The sequence below is a fragment of the Monopterus albus genome, unplaced genomic scaffold (assembly GCF_001952655.1).
Source record: "Monopterus albus unplaced genomic scaffold, M_albus_1.0 scaffold83.1, whole genome shotgun sequence".
Taxonomy (NCBI): Eukaryota; Metazoa; Chordata; class Actinopteri; order Synbranchiformes; family Synbranchidae; genus Monopterus; species Monopterus albus.
Genome location: NW_018127963.1, coordinates 221374 through 239257, shown reverse-complemented (window position 1 = coordinate 239257; position 17884 = coordinate 221374). Strand labels below are relative to the sequence as shown.

At 39.6% G+C, this 17884-nt stretch overlaps 1 protein-coding gene across 6 annotated transcripts in view; it reads left to right on the top strand.

The window, feature by feature from the left end:
* The first annotated feature begins 6543 nt into the window (after positions 1–6543).
* The window catches only part of slc44a5b (solute carrier family 44 member 5b), a 41026-nt gene continuing 29685 nt past the window's right edge, over positions 6544–17884 (top strand). For 4 of the 6 annotated variants that reach the window (XM_020607056.1, XM_020607054.1, XM_020607053.1 and 1 more), the window contains exon 1: positions 6548–6830. In XM_020607056.1, the coding sequence (XP_020462712.1) occupies positions 6794–6830 (37 nt within the window). In that variant the 5' untranslated portion in view covers positions 6548–6793. Of the gene's footprint in view, positions 6831–17884 lie in introns of all 6 variants that reach the window. The other 2 variants (XM_020607052.1, XM_020607051.1) reach the window with 1 other exon arrangement.

The following is a 17884-nucleotide window of genomic DNA, read 5'->3' as shown; positions in this document are numbered from 1 at the left end:
TACAGGGACACCCGGTCAGCACTGCGCGTCTCATGGTCCTAAACAACTCATCTTACCAGCTTAGCTCAGAGTCTGGGTTCACAGGGGGGGTTCAAGAGATGGAAATTACACACAGTCGAACTGTAAAATTGTACAACACTTAATAATAACCCTGCGCTTCTCGGATGTTTATATTATATTACTGTATTACACATTTGAATGTATCTGTAACCAAAACCGTTAAAACCATTATTAATATAGCCTGCGGATTTTCTTGGCCTAATTATCAAGCCACATTATTCTTGGTACACTTTGTGAAATAGGTCGTCATCATCTCACAACAGTATATCCAGTTTTCATTGCTTTCGAACAGATCGCAGTTGTCTTCATTGGGCAGAAATCTAAATGGTTTGGGTTGTTTTCCTAATGGAATGCATTATTCTCCAATGTGTCATAATGTGTCATCAGTGTTCTCATTGTCTAAATTTACAATCTTGCAGTCTATCCAAATAATCACAACCTTTCAAACATGAGTGTTCACAAAATTTGCTCACTGGTTTGTTGTCCTAATGCCTCAAGAAGAACTGACAGTAGGTTAATGCAAGTTCATCCAGTATTATCAGCAAACCATCACGTTATTGTGTAGGTGAACAAAGTTTAGTGGCAAAATAAGCAGAAGTTTTTAAGTGGAGGACAAAATGTACACTTTATTTTTCATTTATTTCAACATTTTTCCCAACGTTTGTATTAAGAAATTGATCTTTACATCGCAATTTTATCACAGGTTTCACTTCCCTATTTCTTTAAATAATTAATTTATTTTCTTTAGGCCTACAATGGCTGCAGAGGATATCCATCCATCCATCCAACCATCCATTATCATTTGCTTATCCAGGGTTGGGTTGAGGAGGCAGCAGGTTGAGTAAGGCAGTCCCAATGTCCCTCTCCCCAGCAACATTCTCCAGCTCCTTCTGGGGGACCCAGAGGCGTTCCCAGGTAAGATGAGATCCCTTCGGCATGTTCTGGGTCTAAGCTGGGGCCTCCTAGCAAGTGGATATGCCCAGAAAACCTTCAATGGTATGAACCACCTTAACTGTCTTATTTCAATGTGTAGGAACAGCAATTCTTCTTTGAGCTTAAGAATGTCTGAATTCAACACCTTATCTCGAAGGTTGAAACCAGACATATAGAGGAAACATATATAATATATATATAATAGGTGAGGACTGGAAAATAGATGAAAGCTTTGACTTCAGACTCAGCTCCTTCTTCACCACAGCAGTCTGGTACAATGCCTGCATTACTGCTGATGCTGCACCAATCTGTCTGTCAGCCTCACACTCCTTTCTAGCCTAACTCATGAGCAAGACCCTGAGATACTTCATTTGGGGCAGGCACTCACTCCTAATCTGAGTGGCTCTATTCAGTTTTCAGACTTGGAGGCACTGATTCTAGTATGGGATTGGCATTGTTCCTCCTGAATCTGAGGTTTAAGGGTTGGTCAGAGGCCTTCTTTGCAGCACCCTGGCATCCTGGGGAGGCTGAGCAGTGCGATACCTCAGTAAGCTAACTGGCGCACACCCTGCAGAGGACATTTAATGATAAAGAAGTTAAGTACAGAAACAGAATGCCAGAGGACACATATTATCCATTTCTTTCCTTTAACAAAGGGGTAACTGTTTTGAGTGAGACCCAACCTTTTGTAGATTAAATGAAGTTTTGCCCTACACAATATAAACCAATGTTAAAGTCCAATTGTTCTTTATGTTTTCTAACAGTAACAGTGTTTCTTAAAATTTGCTCATGATATTATGAAAACATTTTATGTAGCTGCCTTATCTTTTCTGTTTGGTACTTTTATTACATCCTGCTAAAACATATCATACGATTACTGTTGAATATACTGGTACATGTTTGAGGTACACTGCATCATAATTGTTTTCAAGCAAATGTTTGAAAGTACCATTTATAGATAGGAAACTATTTTTCTCATTTGTCATGGCAACCTGAGCAGCTAAAGCTCCTCATGGGAGACAGATTTGCTGGAAGCTGTAATTTAGTCAGGAGGAGCTGGGAAATAGGGAATGGATCTTTTTACAGATGCCCCCTGAGCTGGTGTTATTGTGTTCATTGTTTTGCCTTTCATGTTCTGTAGTCATTCCTCAGGAAGTCTCACTTCACAAACAGAGATGTATCTGTTGGCTTTGTGAGAAGTGATGACTAATTTATCTTAAAAACAACAGAATATTGCAGTCAGAGCAGATGCTTTAAGAAAAAGCTTGATATCCTACTTAAAAGCTACAGTAGGAACTTCCCTTTTGTTTTTGGCCACTATAAACAGTTTCTGTGTTTGCCTCGTCTAATTAGCTTTGTGTCTGAAGGCTACACAAAGTTTCAAAGATACAGTGATTCATACAGAATATGAAGTGGCATGATGACACAACCTAAAACAAAAGGCCATATGATACAATAAAATGCAAACACAAGGTAAAATGGGTGGATAGTTTTTAATTATTAATTTGAGTGGGAAAACCAACACATACAGTATAAACATAAAATACGATTTTAAGACATGGACAAAAAAAACTGAATTTTCATATGGTTTTTATGGTAAAAACAATCCTGCAGCAAGAACAATGTATTTGTTCAAACATTTGGGACTCTTATGCACAGTGGCTAGATCATCTCTAGTCTTACATTTAGCGGATTGTGACAGTTATTTAACAGCTGCTCTGAAATAGAGCCTGTTTTAGAGCCACATCGTTTGTTGGTTTGACAGAGATCAATACAATTTAAAATTCAGTCCTGCATATAAATAGACACCTGTGTAAGGTTGCTAAAATGGAGACAACACTATGCCTTATTTAAGCTCTTGTTATAGAAAACACCAGCTTGCACCAGCTGAACTATGCTACTGTAGAATATGTGAGAATTGGATGAGCCATTGCAGTCTGTGTAGATCAGAGTCATACATCCTTACACAACTATGATGTGGCAGCATTCTAGGAATATAGATAATGTCCAGAAGATATGCAGTATGTAATTTTCATTCTTTTCATATCAGTTTTAAATGGCCGTTCCCATTTTTCTGCTTCATCACTATTTTGTTTTATACCATATGGCCATATCATTTGCAGAACAATCTTAATCACCAAATTATCTGTATTACCGCAGAGCAGTGCCTCATAATGCACTTTGGCATTGTGAATTCAGAGGATTAGATGCTGGCAGCCTGTGTGTTTTCATTACTCTCAAATGCATCTCAAAACACAGCTCCAGGGTGCACACACTGACAAGAGCAAAGCAAATGCCTGTGGAACAAAACCTTTTTTTAATTAACTCCAACCTCCTATCCATTGAAGTGCCAGACGGTTGTCTGCCTGAGTTGAGCCAAACACAAGTGTGAAATAATTTGCTCTCGTCGCACCTGTTTGCTGCACCAAAAGCAGTTTGTTTTTATTTATGTTACGGTCCCATTGAAGAGTAGATGCCTCTGGGTGTCACTCAAGAAATTCAGCAAAGACTAAAAGTCATGTTACAGTTGAACAGTTTATTTTATACCATGTTTTCAGATACCACAGAGGAAATCTGGCTAATAAGAAAGATTTAGTAATAAAGAATTGATTTGTATATATTTTTATTATATATACAAATCAATTGTATATATCCATATATTATATATATAATTTTGAAGATTGATGAAAGATACAAAACATTGTTTTCACCTGAATTAACTTATTGGCAGGCTGAAAATGCCTCAAAAACATCAGACCATTGTATGACACTTCTAAATGGCTGTCATTGGTTCTGTATCGGAAACAAATTCCTTGTGTGTAACATACTTGGCCAATAAAGGTGATTATCCTTCTTATCAAAAGTAATATAGTAGTGTTATATAGTCATATGGACTATATTAATTAGACACATTTTTATTAAATGTGCACTATTAGCCTGATAAACAGTTTGCCAAATTAAATCAAATAGCAATATAAATTTGTAAAGAAACCTTCAGAAAACAAAGGTGCAGGTGGTGGTGAGGTGATGGACATGTTTTCTATTCTATCGTCCAGGCAAATACAGTGCAATTATGACCCTGACCCCAGCTGAAGGCAGCTACAAGCCATATACCCTGAATTTTCAGATTTCAAATTGCCTCTGCTTACAGACAGATCCCTGACTCAGCTGGCATCCCCACCAGTCACAGATGCCATTTCCTGTTACCCAGTGTGCAATATATGTTTCTCAGAGTTGCTGTGTATATCCAGTTGATTGGGAAAAAAAACCTTCAGTCAACTATTGCACTCTGTATCTCTATTGTTCATTTATGTAGTGATGCCAATGGAGTACAGTATTACAGAATCACTTTTTTTGTTGGGACATGGTGAATTTCAGTTTTAAGCAGTCGGCAGGGTTGATTGTAACTGCAGCAATTGTAACCACTTGTAACACAAAAGGTGATTGTGTTGAGAGCATCTCCTTCTGACTGATTATAAAAAGCAGACTCATTCACAATCCAAGCTGCAGAAGGACAACTGCCACAGAGAAGGAAATTACCTTTTGTTTCATAAAATGGAAAAGAGCTGCAAACCAAAACAGCACAAAATGTGCCCACATCTGTTGTGTACCCTCTCGATTATGTAATTAGCAAACTGTTGGCATCCATCATTTTCCCAGAATGACAACCAGATGGGCTGGCAACACTGGAAAATACAGTCATTTTTAGAGGGGAACACAATTCATCAGTGAAATGTGTCATTGTCATTGTCTGGTCCTTGCAGGATTAGAGAACCTTCCCAGTGCTGGCAATGAACCAATGGCTTGCTTGACCTTGTAACATGTTCTAACGTAATGCTGTAGAGTTCAGCCCCACTCATTAAAATTGAGTTGAAAAAAGAAAAGCAATCTCTTTTCTCCCTTAATGTAACAATTATGGTAGGACTGCACAAAAAATATCTTATATGAAAACATTAGACATGAATACCATTGAGCTCTAACAAGGGATGGTATGCTTTCAAATGGGCTATAACATTTTGTGGTCCATATTAGTGTGGTATCAATATATTCATAGCATCATACTGACCTGCATCAGACGCTGATAAACACAAGCCAAAAAGATGCATTACAAATCCACTGAAAAGCACAGGACTGAGAGACAATGCTGTGGTAATCACAAGTTTTGTTGCGGTGACCCTTTCTCTTTTATTGTGTAATATTGTTTCACTACTTTTGTATTAAACACACCAGTGGGTCCCAGGCAGGCAGTTAGAGTCTCTGTGTTCTTTCTTTTAAGCAGTTTTAGACCATAAAGCTACAACTACTGTCCTAGACCAGTGCTGCTTAGAAAAATTGTTCCACAGTGAATGTATTGCACTTGGCAATAATGTGATTCAGATCCTCCATTCAGATTCAGTGTGCTACTGGCAATGATCCCAACACATCAAAATATGATTTGTCCCGTGGAGGACAATCCCCTTTAATGACTCGCCTTTGGCAACCTGAGCTGACATTAATTTCACCTATGGAGCACTAAGAGAGACATCACTTTGAGATGCCAGTGTTTAATAAGAATCGTCTGTGTCATTTGTAGTCAAGTCTTCTATTAAATGAATAAAATGTTGATTGTCATTCAAAAGAAAAAGCATAATCTCTGAGTTAAATATTTTCTTTACTTGATCTTAAAGGTCCTTTATAGCTACAGACCATGCACACTTGTGTTTTCATTTAATTTATCTAATTAGATTCCTTCTCAGAACTGTGTGGGATGTAAAGACGGCTTGACTGGCATCTCTCTAAGCCTGCTTTTAGTTTTGGTACATGTTTTTGAGTGGGAGAAATTACACCATTATCATTATTATTAGGTCTTGAAATTTGGTGATCTTATGTGATTCACACATAGCTCCACCAACCTCAAAATGAGAAGAGTTCTGATCAGCCAGAATAAGTGAAGGGATATTTACATCAGCCACTCATGAGGTAGTTTTGCCTCATGAATAAAATCAAATCATATGATCTGGGCTTCACTCAGACTTCACAAACGTGATGACTTCAGACAACCTGACAGAAGACGACAGAAAAGTTAAAAAGTAAAACAGAAGTTAAAAAATAAAAAGGAATGCCTCCGAGTTCATCATTAATGTCTCATGGTGCAATCCCTTACACTTTAACTTTATGCTTTGAAAGACTTCATACATACCCTTTCCATGTAGCTACAGTAGATATCCCCTTCCCAGCAGCAGCAGCAGCAGCACACACACTGTTTGCAAGTTGACAGCAGAAAAAAATGAAATGTCTGCAATGTCAAAGAAAATCCACGTGAGGTCGGTCTTTCTCCACCAGAGAGGTCACTGTCACCTGAAAACACTAGGTGCAATATTGGCTCTATTTTCAATCAACCTAAAGGCTAATTGAAAATCATCACTCTCGTCGTAGACGTAGACAGAGTATTGATCTCTCCGTTTTCGCCGCTTATATACGCTCCCGTCAGCTAACAGACTGCACAAAAAGATATGGCTATGCGCTGTGCATCACTTCCTAACAAAGGGAAACGGGACACTCAGCAGCAGCAGCCACGGAGCCGAGCGTCTCCTTTAAGCCAGTTTTGGAATAATTAATGACGTCGCGCTGTAAACACGACTGACGCTCAGCTGCGTGGCCGAAGCATCCTCAGACCAAGAACCCAAGACCTCTCCAGGTTCCTGTGTTTATTTGTCGACGGGACGGCTGAACGCCAATAAAACAACTGCGGTTCACCTCGACTCTCATATGCGGTCTCCACAACCAAGACGACGGTGCTGCATCTGTCCTACCAAGTGCCATGGCTAGAAAGACGGACAGCTCCTCCTCTTACTATGGTGAGTCGGCTTGTCTTTGTTGTAAACGCCAAAATATTTTTCCTCTGTAACGTTATGACAGCAGGATTTAATGGTATCTTCTTTAGCCTGGCAGATGTTTGAGCCTCTGCTGTGATTTACAGAGACACTAGCTAGCTTACATTGTTTCTTGCTAACTATTTAAGATGTTATTTAACGGCTGTCATCAAATACGCAGTAATGGTAGAAACAACGTACAGTTATTAACTTATGAATAAGACATCTGGGCGTCATTTTTCAAGGTTTCATTTCACTGCTTAAAATTATTCTTGTCCTTGGCCTTGTGGCTAGGAAACTTCAGTGATACATACATTTTACTTTGTACTTAACGTTATTATTGACTTGGTATAAACGTGTTCACAATAGGATACCAGCCATAGTCTCGTCTCCACTCTCCTGCTCCACTTGTCGTCACACCGCTGCTATTGTGGCCGAGATGCTTTCCTACACAAACTACTAGCTAGCTAACTTACAGTGTTATGACAATATACTATGTTAGCATTAGCATTATTTTGTTTAGAATTCAATGGCAGTTAATTGTGGTAAACGATTAATGGGGCAGAATATTTTAGATTAATTAATTAATATGAACTGGGACTTAAGGAATAATGGCATTTGTGCTTGACACTGTTTTCCCTAATTAAAAATTAACAGAATAAATGTGCATTGATCAAAAGATCTATTAATCGACTAATTGTTTTAGCTCTCTAATCTTTATCCTGAATGACACCCCTTGCTGGGATCATTCAGGGTAAAGAAGACCCATACTTCTCTCCTTCTCTTTTCACCCACAATTAGGAGAATTACCATCATTGTGTGCAATCCAGCTACTGGAGTTTGTAAGATTAAAAACAATGTAGCCTACAAACAACAAAAAACAAAAGGATTTATTGTCTCCAAGTGGCATCTTCGCTGCTCCAGGCAATTTTCTCTCCATTAGCGTGCCTTAATAATCATGTAGTTTATCAAAGCATTATAATCCATTATCACCACCAGATGCCACACAGACAGCAGAGTCTTTCTTCTGAAACAAAGGGTCACTTTCACTGGTGATTTTTCAAATCAGTGGCTTGTGTTTTAGGTTTAATGCCACTCATACTTCCACTGCTAATAGTATTTTGTTCAATATTTAGTAATCTTCCAATAATTGAAAATGAAGTATTGAACTTCTTTTGTAGTTTTATTATTGTTGTCAGTGTACAAATATCATGAGGCTACTTCAAGACTATCACAGAAAACTAACTTGCTATTGACACCCAGACTAAGTGACCCACCACACAGACAAGACAACACATGGATCCATTCTATGAAAAAAAATTAACAAAATAACTGTAAACATTTTCTTGCTTGCCACTGCCAGTAGAGCCTTCCATATTGGTTTCATATTAGTTATAAATGTATCATATCACAAACCTCTGTCCAAGTTGTATATAATAACCACACAAAATGGCTATGAGGGAAGCTTAATGCTTAGATATATTCTTGATGGTGAAGAATGGTGTATGTTCCTGTTATTTTCCCACATGTTGACCCTGTGTGTCCCTCAGACCTCATGACTCCAACCCTCTGTCAGTCGTGACCGCAGCCTGTCAGCTGTCGTTGATTCTCACTACTCTGTGTAGACATGCAGCTCACCACTGGGGCTGTCTAACCACATCAGCCCCTGTTCATAAGCTGGGACCATAAACCTGATGCTAGAGATGATGTGTAAAGTGTTGAAAGTAAAATCCTTGGAGGAAAACACAATGTCAAGCCTCTGTATCATTATTATTACATACATTACTTTTATATACAGTATATCAGTTATTATAAAAGCTAATAAAAACATATACTCATTGATTCATTATTTTTTGTTGCCTCAACTCAAGTGCTGCTTTCCAGAGAATTACACAGAATATAGTGAGACAGTGTAATTAAGGAACCAAATTTTGCCCTATAACAGCATCCTCCGACTTAGAGCTAGCAGATCATGGGATGGAGTTATGGTAGGTGAGCTGCTTTAGCTGCCTGCTGCTTTTGTTCCATCTGCTAGCTTGGCAAAAGACCAATTCTGAGTATTTTGGTCTCACAGCTGAACAAAGAACAACACGACACATCCCTTACCCAGTAGTGATGTCGAATTATGTTGTCACCTACTGTTTTACACAGTGCATTTGTTTAAATTTCTAGCACATAGTAATTTTTGGCTTTCTTTAGCATTCTGTTTTTGTATCTATCCTCTTCAAGGCAGGATGATGATGAGTTGGCGATGATGCTGAGGGAGTTCCATGATGTGATTCCATGGAAAGTTGGTCGATGGTAACACTGGCTCTAATATAAAAGCTGCCTTTTCATCATTTACTTTCAGTAGCCATTCACTTCCTCTCACATCTTGGATTCAAATGCATTCTTGCGGTTAGTATGTTATATAATGTTACCAACAGTGTAGCAAGTGTTTTGAGGGCTTAAACTGTACAGCTGCAATGTTCACTCAGTCAGAAGGGTAGAAAAATAGCTCATAATCATTCTGTGACAGGTTTGTAAGTAACAATTTAGATATGAGTTCCATTCACCACAGAAAGTGTTGAGTCGGGCTTACTGTTAATTAACAAATTTCTCGCTTGGGCAGCTTACCTAAACGTGGCAGTTTTATACTGACTCAGTGCAGTCCTGACAGAGGGCTGCAGGTTAAAATCAGACATTGCAGTCGGAGAAGGTTGTAGCTCAAATGGCACACCCAAGATTTAGTGCTATTATGGGCTTTTAAGTGTCACTGTTCTCTGCAAATAGTCATTTCAAATGAAGCCCAGTGCTCGTAGTGCTCCTACAGATTTTATTAGGCTGTGTGGCATTTCTGCTCATTATTTTTAACAAGGTTATGTGCTTTTTTATGATTTTGTGCCTCTTCTCAAGAGAGAGCTGAGTTATTGCTTGGAAGTTTGAAGTGTATTCACATTAATGACAGGGTGAGTCAGTAAATAATTTCAAAGATTCACTTCGGCACACAGGCAAACACTGGATGGTTATTTGTTTGAGTTTGGAAATGGGACATTCAGATGCGAAGAAGCTTTCCAGGAAACAGCAAGGAGACTTTACATTTCCAATTTGCAGTTCAAATATAGTCAGTGCTTGTTTATTATTAGATGGCAATGTGATGTTGACAGTGATGTATAAAACACAACCTGAAGATGCAATGGAAAATGATTGAGAGACACAGATACCTTCATGCTAGACACACAGGTTTGAGTCTTGTTGCAGAGTGAGACTTGAACTGACTTTTAATAGGTCTAATGTGCTAAATGATGCAGCTAGCTTTATCGAAACAAGTTAATCATTATCCTACGAATAAAAGGGACATGGTGTTCCGATGTTGTAAACATGCTTTGTTGCACAGGTGAGAGCCTTGGGTTGCATCTTTCAGGTTTGCCTAGATATTTTAGTGTTTTAGTGGCTTTCACGTTGATCTGAGTTTGATGTTTACACAGAGGCAGAGGTACAGAGCATCCCTGTTGGAGAATACCAGCAGTAAAGTAATATTAATATTGACCAAATCAAGACACTCGCCATCCCTCGCGGTGTAAAAACAAATTCTTCTCCTACCTAAAGCAAAGAATCGCTTGGTTTAGTAAATCAGATTTGTTAAACTTGTCATTAAGTCATCGAAGGTATGTGTACAGTTGTTGCCACTTTTAGCAACAAAAGAATCAAGATTTAAAGTTTGTGAGGCATATACAGTATTCACTTATTTAATACTATGCCATTATTAGTTGGTCTTTGTGGACTTAAATGTCATTTGTGTGAGGTGTTATATCCACATAACCTTTAACTGTTTCTGCTGGTTTTTGTCAGCACCAAGTGCAACCAGTTTGGAGAAAATACAGTTGATTAAAATAAACTGTGGAGTGGTTGTGCCCACTGTGAAATATTTAATAGCCCAGTGTACAAATAGGAATCCTAGTTGCATTCTGCCTAATGTTTGGTACAAAAACCATATTCATCTTTGAAGCGTAAAGTGAGATGAGGATTTCTGCATCAACGTGCAAAGGAAAAAATTCCCATCTTAATTAGTCATTTAGTCTATTATGGAGTCACCAAATCTTTGTTCCCCTAAAACATGCAAATATTACTGCCTAGCAGGTGAGATTATTTACAGTAATGTATACCAAGAACAGATGAACTTTACCATGTTTTTGTGGTATTAATGGAGTGATCTGCCGCAATCTGTCCTGGTTTTTCAAGACACCACCACTGAGTTCTAAACCATACTCAACTCAAAGAAAGTTGCCGATGAGAACAGTGAAATAACCTTGAATGCTGAATATGAGAAAAAATAGAGTGTGCATTCGTAAAGTTGTGTAGGTGTGAAAATCTTTGGGTGTGTGTGTATTCGTTTTGTCTTCTTAGTGTGTGTATTGCTAATTTGGATATCAAGATGCCGTCTTTCCTTTTATAAAGCCGGGCCAAAGCGGTTTGAGCCTGCCACAGATCCACAGTAGCAGTGTCAGCTCTTGTTTCACAGGAACAGAGGACTGCCACTGACATGTCTGGGGGCTCCCTCTGAAGTAACCAAGGTCGCAAAGTCCCAGCCACAGTGCTGTTACTTCTCTGCTCAGGGCAGCAGGCTAGCTGTCAGCATCTGACACTCTCAGATGCTAACTCCCCTCTTGGGGTCAACCCCCAGGCCAGATCCTGCTATTCTTAGCATCTGATGGGATGTCAGCTAGCACTGTGTCTTTGCTTCCGTCTGAAAACATGCACAGTAAATGCTGTTCATACACTGATAGGAGTTAACCCAGTGGGCTACCAAGGCAGACATGCCAAGTACACAGTCCTTGACCATCTGTTTTTAGCTGAGAGGATCTCAGGGGACTCTGCTGAGTAAACCTAAACCAGAGATCTGGATGTTGTTGTCTTGTCTCAGTAAGGAGACAAGCCTTTAAAGGTTGCACTGTTCCCCATGGAGTGAAAATAGGAGCAAAGAAGGAAAGATGTTTCTGGATATGCGATAGATGGGCAATAGAAGAACGGCAGAGAAAAAAGAGAATGATGTTGTTGTTTGGTGAGTGTTTGTGTATTCTCTCTGCACATTGTTGATATCTTGAAAAAAGTGAGCACCTGGAACTTTGTAACTGCTTAGAATCTTTCACAGATACACACAGATCTTTTTGAAAAATCTTTATTTTTTTTATTTATTTTTTTGCTTTTCTGGAGAGTGTGGGGGACTTATGTGATCATGATGCTGTTTTCAGTTAATTTCTGTGTTAATGTGTGCATGTTTTTGTGTGTCTGAGGTGTTAGGTGGTAGGGTGAGTGAGACCTGAGTGTTTCCTGACTCAAGTGAAGTCTTGCCGCTAAATCTGTGCCTCTCTAGACCAACTCATATCCCCTGAGTACGAGTGTTTTGCCTGATTTTCCTGTGAAAACTTGACATGAGTCTCAGTCTTCTCTTACCCTGTCACAGCTTTAATGGCCTGTTTATCTTCATAGCAAGTGGCTTTCAGAATCAGAATCAGAATCTGCTTTATTGGCCAGGAGTGTCAAACAAACAAGGAATTTGACTCTGGTACATCGGCTCTCAATGTGTATGCTTTGCCAGTAGTTTGCCATGTATCCTACACTAATAATGCAGGCTAGTTTTTAAACAGTCAATGTTTTAATTAAACATGAATGAATATACTGTACACAGGAGTCAGACTTAAGACACTGCACCTGCCCTGCTGAGCAACATCATTATGTTGAATTTTTAAAATTTCTGTTTTCTCTTTTTTTATGTAGCTGGATCTTACACGCCTTCAAGCCCAAGATGGCTTTGACAGAAGTGCCGTCTCACAGTACTTCACTCTGTCCAGGGACTTCATTTATAAACCTGTGTGTAAGATCCATATCAAAAGTTTAAATGTGCACAATACAGAAATGATGTACACCAAAAAATGATATTTCTGAAATATTTCTGTGCGCTTCCACGCAGATTCCTTTTTAAATTACAATCAGCTTGAAAATGTGCACACTTTGGTGAGGCGCATGATTCCACCTAAAATTCGCCCACAATTAACCATGGCCAATGCAAAACACTCATGAATATTAATATACATGTTCCCATGGAGAATGAAGGCAGTGTAACAAATAAAACTGCTATTAATACAACAAACAGAACAATCTCAAAATTAAGCAAAGTATTCAGACATGCGAGTGAATGTCTTAAACTCTTTGCTGCACAATATTGACCAGCCGGCAGAGAGACGGGAACACAAAAGCTCTGCTTCTCTCCATATTTTATTGTCTATATTGTTAAGCGTGTAAAGGCAATAGACAAGTACATAGCTGATAAAATCACACTGTGAATATAGAAAAAACAAAAGCAGAAGCAGGTGAGTAATGTAAACTGGTGGTATATATAATATGTAAAACGAGGAGGAAGGGCAGTGACTGATTTATGGACCTGAACTTCAGATTAAAATTTATATTAGAAATCTAAAAGCACTTTGTTCTCCAATTATATAAAGAAATGTGATGCAATTTAATTACTATTTCACTGTTTAGCCTACTGTGCTTAAGATAAAAAGAAATCAGGACATTCAGAGGTACAGTAATATCAGGGGAAGGTGAGCCATACTTGTTTGAACCTGTCAAATGGCACATTCTGCCATGAGCTGCACTGTGGTGCACTCCAGATCAAAACCAACAGGACCAAGTGTGAGGGTCACACGGCCCGACCCTTTCCTGTGAGCTCAGAGGGTCAGGGAATGTAGTCATGAGCCAGTGGCAGATGCTCATTTAATTAATTACAGTTTAATAATGAATTGTAAAATGATTATAATTTGGATTGACCTGTATCTTTTTAAAACTGAGAAGTGTTTATGGAATAATTAGTGCTCGATAAGCACAAACGCAATATAATGCAGATGCCTGAATGTGCATTACGTTGTGGACATATGATTGTTGGTTTGATATGAAGTGAAATTAAACCCACAAGAAGGATAAATTTAAAGACTGGCTTCAGTTCACAGTTTCACCATCTATGTCGCCATTTTCCCTCATAGCCATAATGTGCGTATGCGTGGGTCAGAGTTTCTGTACAGGTACATACATTCTCACATCAAGTTAGTTTTTATAAATCCAGGTTTTTCTGTGAGAAGTGATGTACATGTTTTAAAGCCCCATTTTGTGCGTACACAATGGTTATGAATGAGGTCCCAAATTTTGAAAATGTTTATGAATCAGCAGGGTAAAAACCAACAAAAAAAAGGTATTTCCAAATGGACCCTCTGACCCAGCCCATGGAGAGCACCTGCGGTGTTCGAGCTGTTTGCCTGACCATGGTATGAAAGAGGCCTGTGTTGGACAGTGGAGCCTGGGGACACTGGTGCCTGTGTGTGCCCGGGTTGATGTGTCTGTGTACTGGATGTATTTATGGAGATGAGCTGAGAAACAAGTGGGGTTGTAGAAACAGGATAGAGAAAGTGAAGAAAAAGTTTTACTCTCAGATGTGATGGCAATATGGTACTACATGATTAATATTCCTACGCATTTTATATTTGACAGTTTTTTGGATTTTAGCATTTCTGTATGTGCGGTGGATTGACGCCATCTAATTTGCTGGCTGTCTTTGCTCTTGCATATCTCACAGTATCTGAAGTGATATTTGTCACATAAATGTGTCCACTGTATATGTGATTCAGAAAATGTGCACATAATTCCTAAATGATCTAACCTTGTGATAATGTGAGCAATGGGAGGTTAGGCTGCAATTTAGTCTCCTCCCAGATTATGAAAGACAAGGCAGTGAACTACTTCTGTGACTATGCTGACTTTATCACTTCAGGCTGGGTTGTTACAGTCGGCTCACTCTCAGCACAGGCACTGTGGAGTTTTCCCTCAGCAGTCAGTCTCAGCATATACTTTAGAAATCTGTCTCACAAGAGATGTGGACTTAAAAATGAGGCATTGTCATAGTGCCATTCAGTCTTTTATTAAACCTCTATTGGTAGTAGGAATTTTAGCACATTTGTATGTCTTACAGATTTGGTTTATATATTTTAAATTCCATATTTTTTGTTGTTATGGCTAACTAGCTGAAAATGCAACTGGGGGTAGGGGGGTTAATACTGCAAAAGCCTTTGTCTGATCCTGATTCCTTACCCTCATTGCCTCAGAGCCTTTGATAACCACCATGATTGTTGTGTTTTGTGTAAATCTTTCAGTCACAGCAGGACACAATGGTATTATCTAACACTATAGCCCATCAATAGAAGAGACTAGCGATTAGTGAGGCTAACAGCGACTCTAGCTGTCCCAGTGGAGCATGCCTGCCAGGCTTTTTCCGAATGTTGTTGACTACAGACCCTCATTCAGCCTGACTACTGCCAGCAGCACACATCCAATCCACCAGCCTCATCTCCTGCTCTGGCAGACTGCAGTGCAGTCTAAACAGCTGTCATCTAATGCAGATTTTCCTGGTGGCCCGGCATCACTGATGATTTTCACTACTCTTTTAACCCTTCGCTGAAATCTGTTCTGTGGGGCAGAGGAAAGGACTACAGCCTGGTAGAAGTAGTCAGGCTTACTTTAGTGAGCAAGAACGGCAACTGAAGCTAAATTTAGCTTAGCTGAATAAGCAGATGCTCTGTCAACTGAAGGTTATTGTGTTAGACTGAAGGAGTTTACAATCCTCCACAATGTTTTAGTATGCTTTACACTGTCTCCTAAAATGCTTTAGCTATTGGAGGATACAATTATACAATCACATGCTGCGTTTTCAAGTTGCCACTGTCATATTGTATTGATAGTCTTGTACAGTAATGGGTTTGGACCAACATAATGACTACCCTCATTTTTCACCAGTTGGCGGGAAACCATACTGCCTATTGGTCCTCTTGCTGGACATAGTGGCAGGTTGCACAAGTCCAAACAGTAGTCCGATCAAGAAGAAGCTCTGCTCACTAATGCTAAATGCGCCAGTCTATCCTCTCACCACCGTCTCTCATTGATGTCAGTGTGATTCAGCTGGCACTCACCATATAGACTAACCACAGTTGTGCAGCACTGTGGAGATTACACAAAGACCTTTAGTCTATGTACATTATATTTAGCTTGTATTGGGCCCAGTCTAGTAGCCACTAGCTAGCTTGCATATCTCACTCATCCCCAGCTGCTGTACCTCTAATGAGCTATGATTTAAATTAATGTGATGTAGCCTGCTGCCCATGAAGCTGTAGAAACAAGTGCAATATAAAAGCAATTGAAGGCGATGTAAGGCAAAACATACAGGAATAGTTCAACTCTGGCAGTACATCATGCACAGTTGCTGATATTAAAAGGCATTAATTGAGTGGTATAGAAGTGTATTCAGTTAAAGCTGGGATACTTGACCCTGGTTTTTCTTGGTGGTTGACTCATTTCAGTTTTTTAGAGGTAGCTGGTCAGTGAGTAGCAGACTATCAGTTCATAGCCCATCTTTGTATAAGTATATATAGCACAAAACAGTTATCATCACTGTCACAAGTACTGAGTAATGTGTATGGTGTATACCTCTGTTCTCAACATTGTAGACTACTTAGTTGAAATACAGAGTAGCATCCTCTGTTATTCAATGTCAGAGCTCTGCAAATGCTGCAGTGAGCACCTGGAATGGTGACAGTGTCCTTGGCTGAGGAATTCACACACTTTCCCTTTTTTAGAGCTGATACACAACTTAAGTGAGTGACTTTCAGTGACAAGCAAACAAATGGTTGTAAAGTATGCTTTTAACAGCAAGGACAAAAAGAAAATGGGACATTGAGCCTCTCATCTAAGAAACTAAAAGAAAGATTAGCAGCTCACACTGCTTCAGTGACAACGAACCTGAAGTGGTCATAATGTAGTTACACCTACACTGCATGTACATAATGTCCTTGAGATGCAGTGTTTGTGATACACAATCCCATGTGGTCATGACACTGAGACCATCTAGTGGTTTGAAGCCGCTCTGCCTTTGACACATGTAGTCCTCTATATGTCTATTCTTGCCCCTTTCCAATATACACTTTATGAGAATGCTGAAATTTGATATTGCTAACTCACTTAAGCACAAGTACTTTTCTGGTCCTGTGCATTTTTACTGCTGACTGTGCAGATTAAGGATACCTCCAGAATTTGTTCATTTCCCAGACATTATTTTACTGGTTGCCCAGCATTTCTCTCTCCTTCAGACCACTACTGCAGTAGAACAACAACAGCAGGCAAATGCAGGCATGCTCAAGGTTCAGAGCACATTGGAGAGGAAGCTGTGAAGAATGGGATTACACTTTTTTATAGGTAACTGTTGTATCAAGTACACTGTACATTGTGTGCATGCATTCACATATGGAGACCTGGTTTTCCAATATATTCATCCTGATTTTTTTTTACCATAGCATGTTGGAATTTCACCACAGCCAGACCTTGACAATTGTAATAGCTCAGCTATTCACCCACTCTTGATGCATCACTGGCGGTGTGTAAAAAGCAGGTGCCAGGCTTCACTGTGCTGAATCAGTTATGTTTCTATGCAGAAACTGGAGTTGATTGCATCACATCCGAGTGAGTTATCTGAGTGAGTCCAAGGGTGTGCGAGGGTTGTTTTTCCCCTTCCTTTTTATTTAACATGTTAAGTCATTTCAGGAAGTGTCATGCTTTGACAGTACAGAACAAAGCGGGCACACGATGGCACCATGTCTGCCTCTCTGCCTGTTAACATGAGAGGTCCCTAGGTGAAGACTCCCCTGTTGCTGCTGCTGCTGCTGGCCACTCTGACTGCAACAGGTAGGACCAGGAACTTTCTTTTTAAATCTTTAAAGTAACACTCCATTTTCCTGTCTCCTCCCTGTTTGGGGAGGCTGTGGCTCACGAGGTAGGGCAGTCGTCTCCTGACCAGCAAGTTGGTGGTTTTACTCCCGGCCTCCCCCGCATGGCTAAGTGTCCCTGAGCAAGACACTGAACCCCGAATTGCTACCGTTGGCTTGACTAGCGCCGGTGCGTGGCAGCCTGTCGTCATTGGTGTGTGAATGTTGCGGGTGAATGGTGTATGATCTCCTGTAAAG